The sequence below is a fragment of the Mauremys reevesii genome, linkage group 12 (assembly GCF_016161935.1).
Source record: "Mauremys reevesii isolate NIE-2019 linkage group 12, ASM1616193v1, whole genome shotgun sequence".
Classification (NCBI taxonomy): Eukaryota; Metazoa; Chordata; order Testudines; family Geoemydidae; genus Mauremys; species Mauremys reevesii.
Genome location: NC_052634.1, coordinates 18,250,302 through 18,273,006, shown reverse-complemented (window position 1 = coordinate 18,273,006; position 22,705 = coordinate 18,250,302). Strand labels below are relative to the sequence as shown.

General features: G+C 44.1%; 1 protein-coding gene across 12 annotated transcripts in view; it reads right to left on the bottom strand.

The window, feature by feature from the left end:
* Positions 1-22,705, bottom strand: part of PKNOX2 (PBX/knotted 1 homeobox 2) — a 655,223-nt gene that overhangs the window by 173,534 nt on the left and 458,984 nt on the right. For all 12 annotated transcript variants that reach the window (XM_039496651.1, XM_039496659.1, XM_039496654.1 and 9 more), the window contains one exon: positions 6,669-6,840. In XM_039496651.1, coding sequence (XP_039352585.1) covers positions 6,669-6,840 — 172 coding nt within the window. The remainder of the gene's footprint in view (positions 1-6,668; positions 6,841-22,705) is intronic.

The following is a 22,705-nucleotide window of genomic DNA, read 5'->3' as shown; positions in this document are numbered from 1 at the left end:
AGGAACTGTCCCAAATTGAGGTGTCATTAGAGGAGGTTTTGGAACAAATTGATAAACTAAATAGTAATAAGTCTCCAGGACCTGATGGTATTCACCCAAGAGTTCTGAAGGAACTCTAATGTGAAATTGCAGAACTACTAACTGTTGTCTGTAACCTATCATTTAAACCAGCTTCTGTACCAGATGACAGGAGGATAGCTAACGTGACACTAATTTTTAAAAAGGGCTCCAGAGGTGATCCTGGCAACTACAGGCCAGTAAGCCTCACTTCAGTACTAGGCAAATTGGTTGAAACTATTGTAAAGAACAAAATTGTCAGATGCATAGAGGAACATAATTTGTTGGGAAACAGTCAACATGGTTTTTGTAAAGGGAAATCATGCCTCACCAATCTATTAGAATTCTTTGAGGGGGTCAACAAGCATGTGGACAAAGGAGATCCAGTGGATATAGTGTATTTAGATTTTCAGAAAGCCCAATATGAACAGAAGGATAATGGAACAGACTGCCTAAGGAGGTTGTGGAAGCTCCTTCGCTGGAAGTTTTTAAAAGGAGGCTGGATAGCTGTCTGCCTTGAATGGGTTAAACACAACAAATCCTGCATCTTGGGAGAAGATTAGACTAAATGACTCTTGTGGTCCCTTCTAATTCTATGATTCTATTATTTATGGGGCAAGTTCGATGGCTCTCCAGGAGAGGAAGCAGGTGGCAACTCCCTGATGGAGTGGATGGTCTCTGAAGGGGGGCAGTGTTCCCTAAGTCCCAAATATGCCCAACAGGAGGGATCGACGGATGGTCATTAAGGCCTCCATGGCATGGGATACCAATGGCTCAGGGTCAGGTGAGGCGATGGCTGCTCCCAGGGTCATGCAGGTCTCCTGGGAAATGGATAAGAGTGGTATGGGAGAGGCAATTCTTCCGATGGTTCCGAATCCCCCAAGGAAGAAAAGGCTACAGTGGCAGAACCATCAGTGCCATCTGAGAGGTGTACTTTGTGTATGGGAGTGGGGGGAGGGATGGAGGCTCTGAACCACAGTCTGGAGTCAGTGGAACACAATGTGTCTGGGCTTTCGTCTCATGCCTAAGGGACTTAGGACATAATAAATCCTCATGGGCAGAGCTGGTGGACGGAACATCTGATCTTTTTGAAGTGGACTCTGAGGAAGACTTTAGACCCATGCTTATGAGAATATTTCTTCCCAACGAGACCCTGCCATGGGTCTGTGGGGGTGGATTCTCTGGCACCAGAGTTCGTCTTCATAGCAAAAGACTCACTCCTTGCTGATTCAGGTCAATGTGCAGGAGGTGGGGGGTTCCCAAGCATGGGTCCGACTGGGGTCTCATGGCCATCCCATGAGACATCTGTGGAGACAAAGTGCCCACCCTTCTCGGGTACGGCTAGGGAAGGACTGATAGATACTGCACTGAGTGGCAATGTGAGCTTCTCCCAGGCAGTAGAGGCAGTGTTGATGGTCATCGCTGACGGAGAAGACAGTGGGCAGGGGGCACAGAGTTTGAAGCCCATAGTTCTGGGCATAGTCTGATATCCAAATGCGGAAGCATGGGGGAGACCCCTGTAATCTACTCTACAACTACTAAAACTATTCAAACAGGTAAAACTACTAATCTACACATTATTTAAGAATTAATAAAACTATTTACAACTGTTTATTTAGAACGACGTCAGAGATGAGGACACTGAAGTTTCCAATGCAGCAATGAGAAGGAACTGAAGAGGCAGTTGGTCCAACCCACCCTTTATTGCCTTGGTCGGAAGCACGAGGTGAGCCAGGGCACATATGTGAAGCAATGGACACTACTTTCAAAACTCTCTGACTCCGAGCACATGGTGCACATGCATAATCCCAATGGAACACAATAGGAACCATCACTTGAAGAAGAGAGCTAGTTTGCCTTTCTTTTCAGCTGATAGTAATGGTCTCAAGTTGCAGAGGGGGAGGTTTAGGTTGGATATTAGGAAAAACTTTTTCACTAGTAGGGTGGTGAAGAACTGGAATGGGTTACCTAGGGAGGTAGTGGAATCTCCTTCCTTAGAGGTTTTTAAGGTCAGGCTTGACAAAGCCCTGGCTGGGATGATTTAGTTGGGTTTGGTCCTGCTTTGAGCAGGGGGTTGGACTAGATGACCTCCTGAGGTCCCTTCCAACCCTGAGATTCTATGATTCTATGAACAAACTCAGGAGTAAGAATAGCAAAGTTGTTATAAAACTCTTCAGTAAGAAAGCATTTCTTGTTCTTGTTCTTTTTATATATATATATATATATATATATATATATATATATATATATATATATATATATATATATATACACAAATCATTGGCAAGTAATATATGCCCAACTGTGACTGCAATTTCCACCAGGAAAATGCAGGTAGAAAGCTGTGAAATGCAGGGATCTAGGGACTGGTATACAATGAAACGTTAACTTTGTTGAGGAATTGATCACATTTCTTAAGGTAATCACTGATTAACAGTATATAAGGTACTGGCAGTAAATCCATTTTGCCCAGGCAGGGAGATCATGTCATTGCAGTTTCTTATCTGGAATGTTTTACAAACCAAAAATTACAGTTTGCCAACAATCAGACATAAAAACTAATTTAATAAATCAGAAGCAAGTTACTGACTGTCAAGGGCACTTATATTTAAACCACACATTTGCACTTGCTAGATAAACCAGGGACTATTGGTAGAGCCACTTGAATGACTAAAGTGGAGTCCTCTTGCCTTGGGTACAGTCAGTCATTTGCCTCATGTGTGTGCAGGTCAATGCAGTTTGTGGCTTTTCATAGTGGTAATAGCGACCATAATGTAATTAAATTTAACATCCTTGTGTGGACTGGGGAATACCACTATAGCATTTAACTTCAGAAAGGGGAACTACAAAAAAATGAGGAAGCTAGTTATTTAATGGAAATTAAAAGGTACAGTTACAAAAGTGAAATGCCTGAAAGCTGCATGGAAACTTTTTAAAACCACCATAATACCTCAAATTAAAAAAAAACATAGTAAGAGACTAAAAAAAATGCAACCATAGCTATACAATAAAGTAAAGGAAGTGGTCAGAGGCAAAAAGGCATCCTTTAAAAATTGGAAGTAAAATCCTATTGATGAAATTAGAAAGAAGCATAAACTCTAACAAATCAAGCATAGAAGCATTATTAGGCAGGACAAAAAAGAATCTGAGCACCTAGCAAAAGACTTGGAAACTAACAACTAAAAAAAAAGTTTTTTGTTATGTCAGAAGCGGTAGGTCTGCCAAACAATCAGTACATCCACTGGACGATCGAGGTGCTAAATGAGCACTCAAGGAAGATAAAGTTAAATTAATTCTTTACATAAGTCTTCACTGCAGATGATGTGAGGGAGATTCCCACACCTGAGCCACTCTTTCTGGGAGACAAATATGAGGAACGGTCCCAGACTGAGATGTTGTAACAAACCGATCAGTTAAACAGCAATAAATCACCAGGACTGCTTGGTATTCATGCAAGATTTCTGAAGGAATTCAAATATGAAACTGCACAATTTCTAACTGGTATGTAATCTATCACTTAAAACAGCTTCTGTACCAGATGACTGGAAGATAGCTAATGTGACACCATTTTTTAAAAAAGGCTCCAGAGGTGATCCTGGCAATTACAGACCAGTGGTTTACTTAACTTCAGTACCAGGCAAAGTGGTTGAAATTATAGTAAAGAACAGAATTATCTGACACAAAGATGAACACGATTTGTTGAGGAAGAGTCAACATGGCTTTTGTAAAGGTAAATCATGCCTCATCAATCTATTAGAATTCTTTGAAGTGGTCAACAAATATGGGGAAAAGAGTGATGCAGCAGATATAGTGTGCCTGGACTTTCAGAAAACATTTGACAATGTCCCTCACCAAGACTCTTAAGCAAAGTAAGCAGTCTTAGGATAAGAAGGAAGGTCCTCTCATGGATCAGTAACTGGTTAAAAAACAGGAAACAAAGGATATGAATAAATGGTCAGTTCTCAGAATGGAGAGAGGTAAATAGTGGTTCCCCCATGGATCTGTACTGATACCAGTGCTATTTAAATGTATTCAGAAATGATCTGGAAAGAGGGGTAAATACTGAAGTGGCAAAATTTGTAGATAACACAAAATTACCCAAGGTAAGTCAGTCCAAAGCAGACTGAGAAGAGTTACAATCACAAAGCCGGGTGACTGGGCAACAAAATGGCAGATGAAATTCAATGTTGATAAATGCAAATGAATGTGCATTGGAAAATATAATCTCAACTAAATATACAAAATGATCTAAATTAGTTGTTACTATTCAGGAAAAAGATCTTTGAGTCATTGTGGATAGTTCTCTGAAAACATCCACTCAGTATGCAGTGGCAGTCAAAAAATCTAACAGAATGTTAGGAAAGGGATAGATAATAAGACAGTAATATCTTAATGCTACTTTATAAACCCACGTCTTGAATACTGTGTGCAGTTCTGGTTGCCCCATCTCAAAAAAGGATATATTAAAAGTATAAAAGGTACAGAGAAGGGCAACAAAAATGATTAAGGGCATGGAACAACTTCCATATGAGCAGAGATTAAAAAACTAAGGGGGGATCTGATAAAGGTCTATAAAATCATGACTGGTGTGGAGAAAATGAATAAGGAAGTGTTATTTACTCCTTCACACAACACAAGAACCAGGGGTCACCCAGTGAAGTTAATAGGCAGCAGGTTTAAAAAAAACAAAGGGAAGTACTTCTTCATACAGTGCACAGTCATCCTGTGGAATTCATTGGGATGTTGTGAAGGGCAAAACTATAACCAGGTTCAAAAAAAAATTAGATAAATTCATGGAGGATGGGTCCATCAGTGGCTATTAGACAAGATGGCCAGGGATGCAACCCTATGTTCTGGTGTCCCTAGCCTCTCACTACCAGAAGTTGGGAGGGGATGACAGGGATGGATCAAATGATTATTGCCCTGTTCATTCTTTCTGATGCATCTGGAATTGGCCACTGTCAGAAGACAGGATCCTGTACTAGATGGACCATTGGTAAGGATATGTTTTAGTCATGGGTATTTTTAGTAAAAATCATGAACAGGGCACAGGCAGGACACAAAAATTTACGACCTGTGACCTGTCCATGACTTGTACTATATACCCCAACTAAAACTTGAGTGGTCTGGGGCAGGGGGCAGCCCAGGGTCACTAAAGGTGCTCTGGGGGACGGAGCCAGGGGCGCTGCGGGTGCTCTGAGGGAGGGGGCTGGGGATACTGTGAGTGCTCAGGAGGGTGTGCAGTGGCATGCAGCCCAGCAACCCTGGTGCTGCTCGGGGGGAGTAGGCGGGGATGACATGCTCCCTACCAGGCTCTGCACGGCTCCCCAGAAGCGGCGACATGATGTCCCTCATCTCCTAGGCAGAGGTGCGGCCAGGGGGTTCCACATGCTGCCCCCACCCCAAGCGCCAGCTCTTCAGCTGGGAACCATGGCCAATGGAGCTGTGGGGGTGGTGCCTGCGGGCAGAGGCAGTGTGCAGAGCTGCCTGGCCGTGCCTATGCCTAGCAGACGAGAGGTATATTGCTGCTTCCGGGGAGCCTTTCCCCCGTCCCCCCCGAAGGTAAGCACTGCCCAGAGCCCTCACCCCCATCTGCACCCCAACTCACCCCTGAGCCCTCTCCTACACCCAAACTCCTGCTGCTGCTGGGGGGTTGGGGGCAGTGGCCGGAGACTGCTCCTGAAGCGGCTGGCCCAGGGGCTGCCCGAGCTGCTCAGGCTGCCCCCGGGCCAGCTGCACCGGTTGCTGCAGAATCCATGACTTCCGTGACCTCCATGACAGACTCGCAGCCTTAACCATTGGTCTGACCCAGTATGGCCATTTTATGTTCTTAAACTATTTCTATAAATTTTAGACAAAGCTTTATAATTATTCTTTTTGAAAAATCTCAATTGCCAAGCTCATCTAGACTCCTCATTGCTCTAACACAATGGTTTTCAAACTTTTTAGACTGGGTACTTCCTTACAAATAATGTAGTATACCTCATACCCCATCTGAGATAGGCAGAGGTGACGTGCCACCCCAGATTTCTGCCTTCCATTTAGCAACAGCTTCAAGAGGTTTTCAAATTGTGGGGTGTGGGGACCCAGAGGAACGTTCAGGGGGGTGAGCAGGGATGCCACAGGGATCAGGGAGGGAGTGCCACCTTAACCCCTGACTCACCTCAGTGGGGCACCCAGCCTGTCTGGAATGGGTGGAGGGAGGGTGCAACCAAAAATTGTAACTGAAAGGAGACTCAGCTCAAAAACTGAGCCGCCTCACATCGCTGCTCACCCCACTGAACATTCCTCCAACATCCCTGGGAAGTGCGCCCCACAGTTTGAAAATCTTGCTATGAAATAAAATGTGTTGTCCACCATTACAAGATTTTTCTCATGTACCCCCCTGATGAGAGCTCGTGTACCCCTAGGATTATGTGTACCCCATTTGAAAACCACTATCTAACATATGCTCCTTAAAACACATCCAACCTGAGACTTCTCTAATCTGCTGCCCTTCGGGCTTTGGGTTCAGAAGCCTACAGTGTAAGAGCAAAGCAGTGAGATGTCCCTGTTATCTTAAATGCTAAACAAAGCAATGGGGCTGGGACTGGTCTGAACCAGGGCTTTACCAGGTTGTCCAGTTCGGGGTCATCACTGAAGAATGGTTTGTGTTCCTGCTCCTGCTGGTGTACAAAGTTCTCAATGTCCACGTCAAAGCTGGCAGAGGTGATGCACTCGGAGCCCTGTGTTGCCTGCTCACACTTCTCAAACAGCAGCGTCAGGAGTGGGAAAAGAGGATGCCTGGAGAGACAGGAAATCACAACATTCTTTCTGTAAAGCCATCTTCCTATGTATTTAACTGATTTCAGCTTTCTGCACCAGAGTGTGGGCGAGTATTACATTCACTCACCAGCTAAATAAAGGCATTCTCTTTTCCAGTCTCATTCTCATCTGGTTTTCTAACCTTTAATTTACACTTGCCTCTGGGAGGTAGGGGATTTCTTATGTTGCTAAAATGTCAAAATGGCAGCCAGACAAACAGGTAAATCTCCCAAACGTATCTGTAGGCACCCTATTCTGATCAGTTCTATAAAGCAAATTCCACTGGCTGTAATGTCACAGGGTCAGTTACCAACATTACTACAGGGGTTAGGGTCCAGTTCTGATTGGACTGAAGTTGGTCAGATGGTGCCATAACTTATAGTTGTTTTGAAGAGGTTTTGAGCAGCTGGATTTGGATGCTATAGAAACAGGGTAAACTTTCAGAGCAGTGGCAGTTATATTTCCTGTTCCTATAGGCTGTGCTATCTCCCCTTGGGCCCTTTAGAGGGGGGTGAACACCATCTACAATGCTTCGTTCACATAGGAAGTTCTTCGTGGCCTAGAACTCGCACATGATTTGATGTTGGTTCTGCCCACAGTAGCACTAATAATAGTAATAATGCACAGCAGTCCTGTGGATCACGGCATATAGGGAGCCAGCAGGGCACAAAGAGGCAGCACATAGGGTCATATCAGTTGCATACCTATGAAAGGATCCAGTGAGAAGGATCCCAATGGCTGTACTCACCTTGATGGGGTCAGAGGGAGCCTTGGTCCTCTGGGTTGGACTCTTTAAATCATTGCTTGTGTGATGGCCATGGGGGAAAACTTTCTTTCAGGTCTGTGCCTCAGTGAGTCTGAGGTTGGTCAAAAACTGAAAAAAAAGTCTTGGGACCCATGAAAATTGAATCCATATGTGCTGGACTTTATTTGGACATAATTCAAAATTTCAACTAAAATAAAATGATCCAAACATTGAATTTGGACCATTTCCCTCAGCTCGGCCAGTGAGGCTGCGAAAGATCCTCCGTGGCGAACAGACCTTACCCGAAGGGTCAAAGCCTCAGCCTCAGTTGCCTGAACCTCCTTTCCATGAGTTGCCTCATAATGTACCAGCCCAGCATGGTTAGGCACTGCATTGCCACCTCCCACAATGATGTTTCTCCACCCCTGTGTTCCTCAGTCTCCCAAGCCCTGATTCTGTGTTGTCTTGTGTGTGTTTGTTTTGTCTTAGTTCGACTCTCAGTTCTCCAGGGCACAGAACGTGTCTCTTGTGTTTGGAAAGTGCCGTGTAATTTACAACCCTCCATCAATGGTTTGTAGTAACAAATGTACCACTCCAATACTATTCCACGACCTGCTGCCCTGTGGGCATTCAACATCCTGCTTTGTGGTTTCTGCAGTTTGCTACCCTTGCTCTTTGGATGGCTGACAATGTCTTCATAGATGGTCACTCAACAGGTTGCAGATGGCGCCAACAGCTTGTCCATTTTGAGCTGAAAGTGCCTGGGCACCAAAGACAAAATTGTCAAAAGTAGCCTTGGACTTTGGGTGCTTCACATTGTTGGCGCCCAGTATGAGACATCCAAAACACTGCAATGCCCTAAATCGGGGCTGTTTATAGGTAATTTCAGCCCAACTGACTGGAATGTGCTTCCTGTTTTAATAACTGAATACCTATAAACCTACATTGTATTCTTCTGAATGTGTCTAGCTATGAAATAAGAGATAGTCTTCCAAAACACACCACATCACCCCCCAATCCACACCACAACTGGATAGGTCAGCCCTTTTTAAATACAACAGAGAACAAAAGCACCTTTTCAAACCACTCAATCGTTTTCTTACCCTGAACCCCTTAGCTGTGGTCAAGATTACCCCTTAGCAAAAGCAGGGGAGGGTGAGAGGTCACCTCGATACACTCTGAACCTTACAGTATCTTTCCCACAAGGGAGTGGATACCTCAGTCATGGGCTCATTGTAACATTTTGGAATGTTCTCTTTTCTTGATCTTTTAAGGGTATTTGAACCTTTGAAAATAATAAAATAAAATAATAATAATAATAAATTAATAATACCAGCAAACAATAACAAGGAGCAAAATACTCAAGTAAAAAACCTGCCAAACTCATCACACTTTGGACCACCTCTGCTATCAAGTTATTTATTATATAGACTCGTCTGGTGCAGGTGATGATCCACAAGAACCCATTCATCTGAGTCCCTCTATCTCCCCAGCCTAATCTTAATTCCCTTGCCTCTTGCCTCTCAGTATTTAGCAGCCTCTACCCTGGAAGGATTCCCACCACCTCTATCCTTCCTGTATCTCGCAAATAACAGTGACTTCAGTGAACTCAAAGTGTTCAAGTGATCTTCTCAGAGATCTTTCCTGTCACATGAGCAAAGGAAGACAGAAGGCAGAAGATTCTGGAAGTGAACCGCTGGTTAGGTAAGCAGCAGCGGGTTATGGATTTCTGGAACAATGGCCCACCTGCTGTGAAGAGGGGGCTGTACAGTTAGGCTGGCCTCTGTCTCAATAGGAAACCCAATCTCTTTGGGGACAGGCCATCTAGAGTAGTCAGGAGGGTGTTAAACTAATAGCAAAAGGGAAGGGTAAAAGAGGGAAAGATATGAGCACTCAGCACAAAATCAAGATGTTGAGAAGAGAAGGTAACTCACCTTGTGCAGTAACTGTGGTTCTTCAAGATGTGTGTCCCTCTGGGTGCTCCACTCTAGATGTGCTTGCATCCCATGTGCCTCAGATTAGAGATTTTAGGTGGCAGAGTCCGTTCTGCCCACACATCGCCCTCCCCATCTCATGCCCTGCACCAGGGCTATATAGTGCTGTGTGGGCGAACTGCCCTCAGTTCCTTCTCTACCATGAAGCTCACTGAAAATAACTCCAAGGCAGAGGGGAGGAGAATAGGTAGTGGAACACCTATAGGGGGGCACATTTCAAAGAACCACAGTTACTGCACAAAGTGAGTACCTTTGCTAATTCTTTGAATAGTGTCCCTATGGGTGCTCCCCTCTAGGTGACTCCACAGCAGTACCCCTAACAGATGGATGGGTGTGACAAGGTGTACCTACCCCACACCAGCCCGAAAGGGTTAACTGTGCTTTGCAGGCTGAGGAAGATCTGCCCTTCTGACTCTGCTGCACCTGCTCAGCCTGGAGGCAGAGTATGAAAGGAAGCAGCCCAACTCAGTCTGGGCAGGCTGCTGAAGGGAGAGGACGCAGACTGCAGGCTCTCTCCAGGGAGCTGCTACAGGCCCTGACTACAAAGCCACAGCATATAGAGCTCCAGATGGACTCCAGGCTGCCTGATGAGCCTGGAGAAGAGACTGCGCTGACAGGAGCTAGCCCATTTGAGAATCCCAGAGACCCAGGGGAACCATGGAGCATTGCAGAGGGAGAAAGGGTTGGAAGGAACCCAGGGGACTTAAACTTTTTTCCAGTGAGTGAACTGGGGAACCAGTCAGCGTGTTTTGTGAGGATCCCCCGACTCAGTGGTGAGCACCCCACCACTGCCAGGGCCCTGGGCTGGGACTCCAAGGAGCAGGGAGGGCCCGAGTTCCCCAACCCTGGGTGCCACACACCGCTAAGTGGCATCCCACTTCCCCAATGAGCCAATCAGCCACGCAATCCCACAGAAGTGGGTTATTTTATTGACTCCGGCAATTGCGCCACATTACCCTGAGTGGAAGGGCCGCTTTATGGACTCCAGCCCTTAGGCCATGCTGCTGAGTGGAAGCGCCGTTTTATTGACTCAAGCCCTTAGGCCATGCTGCCCTGAGTGGAAGGGCCATTTTATTGACTCCAGCCCTTAGGCCATGCTGCCCTGAGTGGAAGGGCCGTTTTATTGACTCCAGCCCTTAGGCCATGCTGCTCTGAGTGGAAGGGCCGCTTTATTAACTTCACTAGGCCATACTACCATGTTTTAAGACAGATTCACGAACACAGGACCTAACTGGCTGCTATAGAGTTTTTTAATTTCTTCTGTCCATTCGTGACCTGGCACTTGGGATAGAGTGTACCTATCCCATGACAATAGCACTTTGGTATCGAGTCTAGAATTGAGGATAGAATAGTGGAGCCAAATATGGCATTCGATGCTGAGGCGTGAGTGACTGTGCAAAGTTCAGCGAACGTATGAATGGATGTCCACTATATATATCTGCAACCAGAACATTCTTGAGGAAGGCTATGGAAGTGGAGAGAGATCTCGTGGAGTGAGTTTGTATTCTAGAAGGAGGTTGAAGATCATGAGACTGGCAGCAGTAAATAATACAACCTGATAACCATCTGGAGAGTCTTTGCTTGGAAATTGGGGATTAGTTCTGTCCACAATTGAGAGAAAGTCTGGGAGATTTCCTGAAGGGCTTAGTCCTATCTAAATAAAAGGCTAATGCCCTCCTGACATCATGTGTGTGTAATGACACATAGCTTTTGACCTGGTGTGGTTTAGGAAAGAGAACTGGAAGGTGAATAAGTTGGTTTATATGGAAGTCCAAAGATATTTTCAGCAGGAACTTGGGATGTGGATTTAGTGTGACCTTGTCTTTAAAGAAAAGTAAAGGGGAGTATTCCATTAGATCACTAGCTCCCCTACTCTTTGATCAGTAGTAATGGCCACTAGAAATGTGGTTTTCATAGACAGATGTAAAAGGGAACAAGTGGCCATGGCTTCCTGGGGTGTGTGTGTGTGTCTCATAAGACATCTGAGTACAAAGTTGAGGTCCCATGCTGGTGTGGGTCATCTGATTTGTGGAAAGAGCTTACCCAGTCCCTTGAGGAACCTTATTGTTGTTGGATGAGCAAAAACAGAAAACTCTTCTATCATGTGATGGAAGGCCATGACAGCTGCGAGGTGCACCTTTACAGTGCTTAGAGATAACCCAGACCTTTTTAGCTAGAGTACAAATGATAGTGGAGAGGATGTAGGTGAAATGGGCTTTGAGTCACACCAGTGTTTGAATCTCTTCCACTTTTGGACATATGTGTCACGAGTGGTTTGTTTCCTGCTGTGCAACAGCACTGTCCATGTCCTCAGAACAGATTGTTTCTAACCCCGCAAACCATCTATCAGCCATGCCCTGAACCTGGAGACTGTGGAGATGAATTTGACCAGCATGCTGGGAGAGGAGATGGGGAACAGGCTGGAGAACGATTGGCTGACAAACAGCGAGTTGACATAAGGAAACCATATTGTCTTGGTCACGTGAGCACCACGAGAATAACCTTGTCTTTTTCTTTTTTTATCTTGAGCAGCACCTTGGATATTAAGGGAATCGGTAGAAATGCATACAAGAGTCCTCAGTTCCAATGCAGGAGAAAGGTGTCTCCTAGGGAGTGGTGATCCAGACTGGCTCTGGAGCAGAAATGGGAGCATTTCTTGTTCTTGGCTTTGGCAAACAGGTCTATCTGTGGGACATCCCAATGTAGAAATATGCAGTGGACTATAGTGGGATCTCTCTCCAATTCGTGATCTTGCAAGAGGCATCTGCTGCAAGCATTTGCTGGGGTGTTTTGTATGCCAGAAGGTAAGCAGCTGAGATGTTGATCTGGTGCAATGTGCACCAAATCCAGAGTCTCACTGCTTCAGCACAGAGGGCAGTTTATGTAAAATATACATGACATGCTGTCCATCATGATCTTTATATGTTTGCCCCTAATCAGTGGCAGGAAATGAATACAGGAATTTCTGACTGCTATGAGTTCCAGCAAGTCGATGTGTACTGTGGACACAACAGGAGACCACCTGTCTTGAATAGTATGGTGTTCCGGTGGGCTCCCCATCCCAATAGGGATGCATTCATTGTTATTGATGATGTTGGGAGTGGCTGAATGAAGAAGACCCCAGCACAAACATTGTGAGGGTTCTTCCACCATTTGACGGACTTTTTAACTACTGAAGGCATAGAGAGTAATTTGTTTAAGATGTGTTTACTTGGTGAGTAAATAATTCTGAGCCACCTTTGGCTGTTACTGCATTGAGGTAGACTCCTATGAACACCAGATGTTATACCAGAGTGAAGGTGGACTTTTGGATGTTTAATTGTGGTCTTAGTCAGAGGAAAAGGTCCCAGACCTTCTGTGTGGCCATCAAACCTTTGTTGAAGGACTGCGCTTTGAGCAGGCAATCATCTAAGTATGGTAAGATCAGGATTCTTTGTTTGTGGAGATGTGTCACTACCACAGAAAGGACTTTTGAGAACACTCTGTGTGCAGAGGAGAGACTGAACAGGAGCACTGTGTGTTGAAAGTGCTCTTGACCCAGGGTGAATCATAGAAACCTTCTGTGGGGGGGTGGATCACTAAATGGAAGTAAGTGTCCTGGAGGTTGATGGCTGAGAACCAGTCCCCTTCATCCAGTGATGGAATCAGTGCTGCAAGGGTTACCATTTTGAACCACTAAACATTTACAAATCTGTTGTGTGATCTTAGATCTAAACGGTTCTCCAACAGCCATTCTCTTTTGGTACCAGGAACTACCTGGAATAAAATCCCTTCCCTCTGTGTTGGATAGGAACTGATTCTGTAGCACCCAGATTCAGGAAAGAATCGATTTCCTGTCGCAAAAGGTGCTGTTGAGAGGGGTCCCTGAAGAGGAACGGGGAGGGTGGGTGGAGGAAGATAAAATTGATAGAATATCCTATTGAAATAATATCCTACACCCACTTGACCATAGTGATATGTTCTTAGTTCTGACAAAAATGAAAAAGGTGGTCATTGAAGCTGTAGTTATGCCTTTTGCCCACGGAGCTGCTGTGGTCCCAGAACACAGAGAAGCCACTCCCAGTCAGGAGCAGCTCTAGCTGTGGATAGGGAAAAGAAGAGGCTTCTTCCTCACAGCACCCTGCCTGTGAGGCAAGGTTAGGAGGCATCAGATTTGGAGGGGACAGATAGTGTGGGGCATATGGAGCTGCTTGGGGGTCATAGACTGGGGTACAGAAGGGCTAGTGGGAGGGGACAGACTGGGGCGGAGGCTGAATGGGAGTGGGGATGCAGGGACACATGGGGAGGAGGGTGGCTGAGTGGGGATGCAGAGACTCATGGGGATGGGGGTACAAGGACACATGGGGATAGGGGAGGTGGAGTGGCTAAGTGGGGATACAAGGAGACATGGGGACAGGGGATACAGGGACACATGGGGACAGGGGCAGATGTGCCTGACTGAATGAGAGAGACTAGGGGTCATCCAGGGTCTGCATGGGGATGTCTCCATAGCAATCCCTTGCCCCCTGGCCCAGAAAAAATTTGTTCTCCCACCCACACCCAACAACTCTCCAAGTTCACACCCTGGTTCCTTCCAACCAATTAATTCCATCTCCTTTGGCTCCTCCTTCACCCCTGACTCCACCAAGCCTTCACACTTCTTCTGAGGGGTGTGAGAAATGGATTTCTATATTGTAGTTTAAATGAATTATTACTCAAAGGTCTGTATTAATATAGCCAATAAAGAATCCATTTGTCAAAAAACATTTCCTGAATCTTTTTTGTTGTCTGTATTATTACAGACATACTTGTTGACAGGTATTTTGAAAAAAAAATTACCAGAATAATTGAAACTGGCATGTGTTATTTTGACAAATAAAATATGCAGAATTTTAAAATATTGTGCATAAAATTTATTTTTTTTTATATAGAATTCCCCCACGAGTATCAGGACATTGACCAACCTGTTAAAATTGATTTTTCAAGCTAGTTAGTTGTGAAGTCTATGCCTGCTTAGCAGCTGGTCTCTTACTCTGAAATTGTTGTCTCTTGTGCTGGGGTTCATAATGCCTCTGGGAGGCAGGAAACTGAGTAGGCCGAGATCTCTGTGCAATCTGGGACTTACTGAATCTTCTTTTTTGTGCAGAGGTATAAATTCCAAGAGTGTGCAAGGTGGCTCTAGAGTCTTTCAAGGTGTGCAAGGATTCATCAATTTTCTTGGCAAACAACTTTGATCCCTCAAAGGGAAGGTCCTTGACTGTAGTTTGCACGTCCCTCAGAAAACCTGAGAACTAAAGCCAGGGAGCCCTCCTCATGACCACCACCATGAAGAAGACAAAAACAGCTGTGTCATAGAATCATAGAATATTAGGGTTGGAAGAGACCTCAGGAGGTCATCTAGTCCCATACCCTGCTCAAAGCAGGACCAATACCAACTAAATCATCCCAGCCAGGGCTTTGTCAAGCCAGGCCTTAAAAACCTCTAAGGATGGGGATTCCACCACCTCCCTAGGTAACTCATTCCAGTGCTTCACCACCCTCCTAGAAAAATAGTATTTCCTAATATCCAACCTAGACCTTCCCCACTGCAACTTGAGACCATTGCTTCTTGTTCTGTCATCTGCCACCACTGAGAAAAGCCTAGCTCCATCCTGTTTGGAACCCCCTTTCAGGTAGTTGAAGGCTGTTATCAACCTCCCCACTCACTGTTCTCGTCTGCAGACTAAATAACCCCAGTTCCCTCAGCCTCTCCTTTGAATGCCTCAGCAGCATTCAAAGAGGCCTGCAGAGATGTCCTTGCAAGCAGTTGGCCCTCTGCAATGATCACCTGAAATTGCTCCCTCTGGTCCATCTACCACTGGAAGGTGCTCAATAAAGGCATTCAGTTTTGAGTAATTAGTATGGCTATGTTTTGCCATAAGGGCTTGGTAACTGACAATCTTAAATTGTAAGGTAGCTGACAAGTATGATTTACAGCCAAATAAATCACGACACTTAAAATCTTTGTAGTATGACATCAATTTAGCATGGTGCTGTCTGCCACATTAATTCACAGCATCAACCACGAGGGAGTTTTGGGATGGATGTGAAAATAAAAAGTCTGAGTTGTTGGAGGAAACATAGTATCTTTTGCCCACTTTCTTACAGGTGAGTGGTATTGTGGCCAGAGTATGCCATATTATTTTTGCTGGATCCAACAAGGCCTCATTAATGGGTAATGTGATGCGGGCAGACGAGGAGGTACCAAGTAACTTATGTTGTGACTCCTTAACTTCCTCTAGTAGAGTTTGCAAGGAGTCTGCTATCCTTTTAATAAGGTCATGAAATTGTTTAAAATCATCTGCCAAGGCGGCATAACAGTTTCGTCAGGGATGGATGAAGAGATGTTGGATGTAGAAGTAATCTCTTTGTCCAATCTCACTTCCTGTTCCTCAAAGGTCTCATCTTGTGGATCAGGAGCCCTAGAGAGAAAAGCTGGTGGGAAGTGCCTTCTCTTTTCCCAGCAAGAAGCACTAGGGTAAGCCGCCAAGAATCCCAATAGGGCCACTGAGGTGGTGCATAAGACCAAAGTGCTTGGTACCAAGGCTCTAGGGGATTCTGTCAGTACCAGTTTAGAAGAGCTGATCTCTCTGCTGCTCTGTTCATCTGATGGTACTGATCTTCTGGAGCCTGAACTTTTAAAGTCTTTGCTGGTGGTGATAGTACCTAGGGAGCCTGCTGCCTTGTGGGTACTGAGTCGGAGATCAGTGGATGCCGAGGTGGTCAACATGGTCAGGGACTGTCTCTTTGCAGTAGATTCTTTACCCAGGGGACTTGAAGCCCACTTCCTAGATACTTTTTGACAGGATTCCAGCGATTTCCTCTAAATCTCTAGAGGAGTGTCTCATGGAAGAAGCTGATGCAGTTGGCCTGGTTGGGACCATTGTATGGGGGTTCCTAGGGCTGAAGTCAGAAGCTGGTCAGAGCAAACTCTTCATCATAAGGAGACGTACTTTTAGTTCCTGTTTTTTTCTGCCCCCTGACTTTAACTTGATGCAGAAATTACATTTTTGAGGAACGTGTGACTCCCCGAGACAGTGCATACAATGGGAATGTCCATCACTGACTGGGATAGCCTCTCAGCATGAAAGGCAATGTTAAAACCCATGAGAACTGGGCATAAACTTTCTGGATTTCAATTCCCCTGAGGGGAAGAAATAAAGAAAAATAGTCAGATGGGCAACAGCTGTGAACCTAATAACAATACATTTTTTAAATTTTTTGGAGGGTAAACTAAAAAAAGAAAAGGAAAAGGATTGCTACCACTAACTAAAAGAAACTCTAGGAACTAACACTATTATGAATGAGAGGAAAAAAACGGTTGAAATAATCTCAGCTGGGATGCTGTCTTAGGCCTACGCAGTTGAGGGGGATCTGAGAGCAGTTTGCTCATGCAGTGCTTTATAGCCTGGTGCAGCACATGAGACAAGGAGGGACATGCACAGGCCGAATGGACACTGCTACCTAAAATCTCCAATCTGAGGAACATGGGGCACAAGCGCACCTAGAGTGGAGAAGCCGTAGGAATAGAACTTGAAGAAGAACAAAATTAACCAAGGAAACAAAGGACATGAAAAGAAGAAAGTCTTTAATTTCCTATACACCAGTACTAGGAGCCTGGGTAATAAACACGAGGAATTGGAATTGATCATTTATGAGCATAGGTTTGATCTAGGTGGTATTTAGAAAGGGCTGAGTGGCCAAAAAGGGAGGGTGAGTGCTTTACCTATTTCTGAGTCACTGATACGCGGAAGAAATGATCTTAAATGCTTATGGATCAACATCCTAAGAGATAAAGCACAAGATGGGGTACTAGTTGGTGTCCGCTACAGACCACTAAATCACACTAAGGATTAGGATGACCGCCTTCTTAGGCACCTGTCTATAATGTGGGACCTATAACCTGTCTATAATGTGCAGGGGAAAAAAAGGCTGTGTTATCATGGGGGAGTTCAATTTGAGTGACCTGTGCTGGAGGTCTGATGCTGCCAGGACTAAAACATCCTTAGAATCTCTAAACACTGTAGGTGACAATTTCCTAACTCAAAAAGCATTGCAACCAACATGTTAGACTTTGTCTTAACAGATAAAGAGGAACTGATCACAGAACTCAAAATTAATAGTAGCTTAGGTACTAGTGATCATGACTTCATCATATTTACAATGTGCAACCAGAACATGTTGCAGGCCAGTAAAATACTTGGTGCTTTAATGGGGCCAGTTTTATAACGCTGAAAAGGGTTACGAGCCAGATCAGCTGGGAGGAAGAATTTAATCAGAAAAATGTGAATGCTACTTGGGAACAATTTAAGAACACTGCACTAGATGCCCAAAAGGCCACAATCCCACAATCAAGGAAGACCGTACTGGTTAAAAAACTGACCTGGTTTAGAGGAGAAGCAAAGACAACTATTTACAAGAAAAGCAAAGGGACACAAGGAGAAATCTATAGCCAGCAGAGTCAAAGACAATAAAATATTTTAGGAACAAAAAGAATCCTGACAATGGCATTAGTCCATTACTAGATGGAAATGGCAGAAGTATCAATAATAATGCAGAAAAGGCAGAAGTGTTCAATAAATATTTCTACTCTGCATTTGGAGGAAAACAGATGATACAATTTCATCATATGGTGATGATAACATCCTTTCCATTCCACTAGTATCTTTGGAGGATCTTAAACAGAAGCTACTAAAGTCAAACATTTTAAAATCAGCAGATCCAGATAACTTGCACCCAAGAGTTTTAAAAGATATGGCTGAGGAGCTTATTGGACCGTTAATGTTGATTTCAATAAGTGTTGGAGCACTCGGGTAGATAATAGATTATAGAGATAATAGATTATATAGATAATATACTTGGTGTAATATACTTAGTCTTCTGTAAGGCGTTTCACTTATTATTGTATGACATTTTGATTAAAAAAATAGAACAATATAAAATTAACATGGCTGATATTAAACTGATTCAAAACTGGCTAACAGATAGGTCTCAAACTGTAACTGGGGAATCACCATCAAAGAGGTGTGTTTCCAGTGAGGTCCTGTAGGGATCAGTTTTTGACCTTTCACTATTTCACATTTTTATCAGTGACTTGGAAGAAAACATTAAATTGTTACTGATAAAGTTTGCAGATGATTCAAAAAATGGAGGAGTGGTTAATAATGAAGAGGACAGGTCACTGATTTAGAGCGATCTGGATTGCTTGGTAAACTGGGTGCAGACAAATAATATGTGCTTTAATATGGCTAAACGCAAATGTATAGCTCTAGGAACAAAGAATATAGGCCATACTGTCAAGACAGGGAACTCTATTCAGAATAGCAGTGACTCTGAAAAAGATTTGGGGATCAAGATGGATAATCATGAGCTACAATGAACTACAATGCAATGTTGTGGCCAAAAGAGTGAATGTGATCATGGGATGTATAAACAGGAATTAGGAATAGAGAGGTTATTCCTCTATATTTGGCACTGTTGTGACCACTGCTGGAATACCATATCCAGATCTGAGATCCACAATTCAAGGTGGTTGATAAATTGGAGAGGGTTCAGAGAAGAGCCATGAGAATCATTAAAGGATTAGAAAACATGCCTGATAGTGATAGACTCAAAGAGCTCAATCTATTTAGCTTAATAAAGGGAAGGTTCATTATTACAGTCTGTAAGTATCTCTATAGGGTATGTCTACACAGCAAAGAAAAACTCGTAGCTGGCCCATGCCAGCTGACTCGGACACGCAGGGCTCAGGCCTCCGGGCTGTTTCATGGCTGTGTAGATCTCCAGGCGAGGCTGGAGTGTGAGCTCTGTGACTCTCCCACCTTGCTGGGTCCTAGAGCCCAGGCTCCAGCTTGAAAGTCTACAGAGCAATGAAATAGCCCCACAGCCTGAGCCCTGTGAGCCCAAGTTGGCTGGCAAGGGCCGGTCATGGATTTTCTTTGCTGTGTAGACATACCCATAGGGAACAAATATTTATCAATGGGGTCTTCAATCTAGCAGAAAAAGGTAGAACAGTCTCTGGAAGTTGAAGCTACACCAATTCAAATTGGGAAATAAGGTATACGTTTTTAACGCTGAAAGTTATTAACCACTGGAACAATTTAAGAAGGGTCATGATGGATTCTCCATCTCTGACCATTTTTAAATTGAGCTTGGATGATTTTCTAAAAGCTCTGCTCTGGGAATTATTGTGGGGCAGTTCTCTGGCCTGTGTGATACAGGAGGTCAGATTACATGATCACAATGATCCCTTCTGGCCTTGGAATCTATGAATCTATTATAATCAGGCCCAAGAGCAGCCATACGGCTAATTGACTGCTAGAACATGCTTCTTTTACTGACCTTTGAAATGTTATTTAAAACCACCTCTTCTCCTCTAGAGAGACAGTGTGGCAGGCTAAGCTCTGGTCTACACTTAAAAATTAGATCAACATACTCATGGTACAGACCCCTTTGGGTCCGTGGGCCATAGGTTGAAAACCACTGGTCTACAGGGCTGTGCTCTAAGGTTCTTCAACTCAGCAACAGAGCGGCAAGCTGCCTGATGAATATAGGAAGTTCTCACATCTGCTAGAAGAAAGGGACCCTGGACATTTGGGCCAGATCCAAAGCCCACTGTAATCAAGGGAAATACTCCCATTGATTTCAATGGGCTTTGGATCAGTTCCTAGCAGTCTAACTTGGGTTGCTATTTAACAGGATGGGGAGGGAATGGCTGAGCCCAACTAATGACAGTCTATTATTAGTTCTGTATGTATTATACATTTTGGGCTGATTCTACATTGTGGTTCTTCTTGTTATTATTCTGCTTAGGCAACATTTTGCACCCACTTTGCATACGTGCAAATGACTTCCTAAAACACCAGGAAGAATCTGGCCCCACATATCTCTGTAGATTATAATAAATGAATCACCTGACATTGTCTAACATTTTGCTTTATGCACAATACAAAATGCATTACTATAATATAAAAGAAATACATATAATACCCAGTACAGTGAAACAAATGAACAAAACTCATAAATGAAAATAACTATTTACATGTGTATAATTTTTTTTTAAATGTAATAACTCCTAGGAAAGAACTGTAAAACGTGGGTAATTTCCCCCACAGAGCTCACAGGACAATCAGTGCACAGCAGAACTCTCTGCCATGTCATGTGTCCCTGGGACTAGGGCCAGACACTTTAAAGCACTCCCCTTGCCCCTGTAGGGGTTCAATGGGACCACTATGTGGTTAGTGTGCTCTTACACAGACTGCACAGCTCTGTGGGAAGCAACCTGGATCTGCTACACTGGTGCAACTCATTCACTGAGTCCACATGCTACATTCATCTTTTTTGTCTTAAAATTTCTCTTTCTCCTCTGCCTGCTACTTTTCCACATTGGATTCTTTACTCTGCCCCATCTCTGCTGCATTGTTCATCCCATTTTTCATTGGCTATTTTGCCTTTCCACTCCTTTTGCTCAAGTCTCCTAAGCAGAATGCAAAATCAATAACATTTGAGTTCAAACCTAGGTGAGGTGAGTTCAGCCCTCCATGTGGCAGTGTATCACCACCACCAAAGCAACAACTAGTCTTCCAGGGAACGCTCAGCAAATAAAAACAACTCCACGCCCCTACACAAACTCGCCTGGTCTCTTCCCTGAATGAGAGGAAATTAGAGCAGTCATTAAAACAAGCTGGATTGGAGGGTTGCCAATCAGAATGTGGGGGACAGTGTGACATACATAATTTGTGAAGCTGCACTTCAGAGGTATGAGCCTCATTCCCCTCCCCATTATCCCTGAGTAGGGATGACTCTGCCCAGAGACCTGCACACTCTGTAAAGCTGCTTGCAGCTGGCTTTTCATTTTTCTGGTTAATCCCAGATTGGTGAGTCGCCGTGTTTCTCCTGCGAATAAGGGCAGTCAAATCTCTGTCAGTGAAAAAGTAATAAACACTCTGTCTCCTGAAAGAAGAGTTGGTATTTCAGTTTTTAAAAAACCAGCTAAATCCATATACTCATGTTGTGTAAAGCAAGGGATTCCACGTTGAAGCTGCATTTAAACACGGGATGGTAAAACTTTCTTTGGCTGCTCACCCTTATCCAATCCTGAGGAAATGGGAAGGACAAGAACCGTGTTACAAATAAGTTAACTACTCTCCAAATCCATACAACAGGTTGGCAATAGAGCTGCTTAAATTTGTAACACATTCCTAACATGACACCAGGTAGGCTGTCTCTTCCTCCCTATATATTTGTGAGGAATTGAAAAAAAACACGTGTCTGTTTCACTAAGATCTGAAAGGCACCTTATTTAATCAAAGCAAGTGTGCTTTAATTTTTTAAAAGTCTTAGACACTTCATGCTCCCAGGAGTCCACCAAGCTGAAAGATCTATTAAACACATCAACAAATCAGAGGAAGCAACGGATTAGCCGAGCCTTCCAGGACCAAGACAAAGAGAAAGTCAGGTGAAGGGGTTAAACTCTGGTATAAGTCTTCATTTGCAGCCACTAATACTGCAGCATATTATAGTCTAATCTAGACTGATCCCAGTTTAATGCAAGATTCTCCAAGACCTGAATAGAATACGAAAAAAAGCCTCAGCTGTCATAATTTAGGCAGCCCTGCAGAGGTTTAGCTGAGCAATATGAAAGGCAAATTCCAGACGGTGTTATGAATTATTGCGCCTTATGAACCTTCCAACTCTCAACAGATGCCTGCTGCCATTTAAACAGCCACTAGATCAATTAGAAATGAAAGGCACAAATCGACCCTGTGCAAGGGCACTAAATTACCAGGAACTAATAATCCAAGCAGTAATGCCAGGTGGTAGGAGTTGAGCAGCACACCCCCCAACCTCTGCACACTGCACAAATTCCTTTTTCAATTTTATGGAGAGAATTAAAGTGCACACACTGGGTGGAGAAAGGACCAATTTGTAAACCCCTGGCAAATGCTCAGCAAGCAATCTCTCTGACATGCCTACAGCTCAGGCACTTTCCTTCAAAGAGTCCTAGAAGTTGGAGATAGAAAGTGACAATTACACTATGTAGCCCATCTCCCTGGGGCCAAGCAAGGCAAGATTTTCCCATACAAGT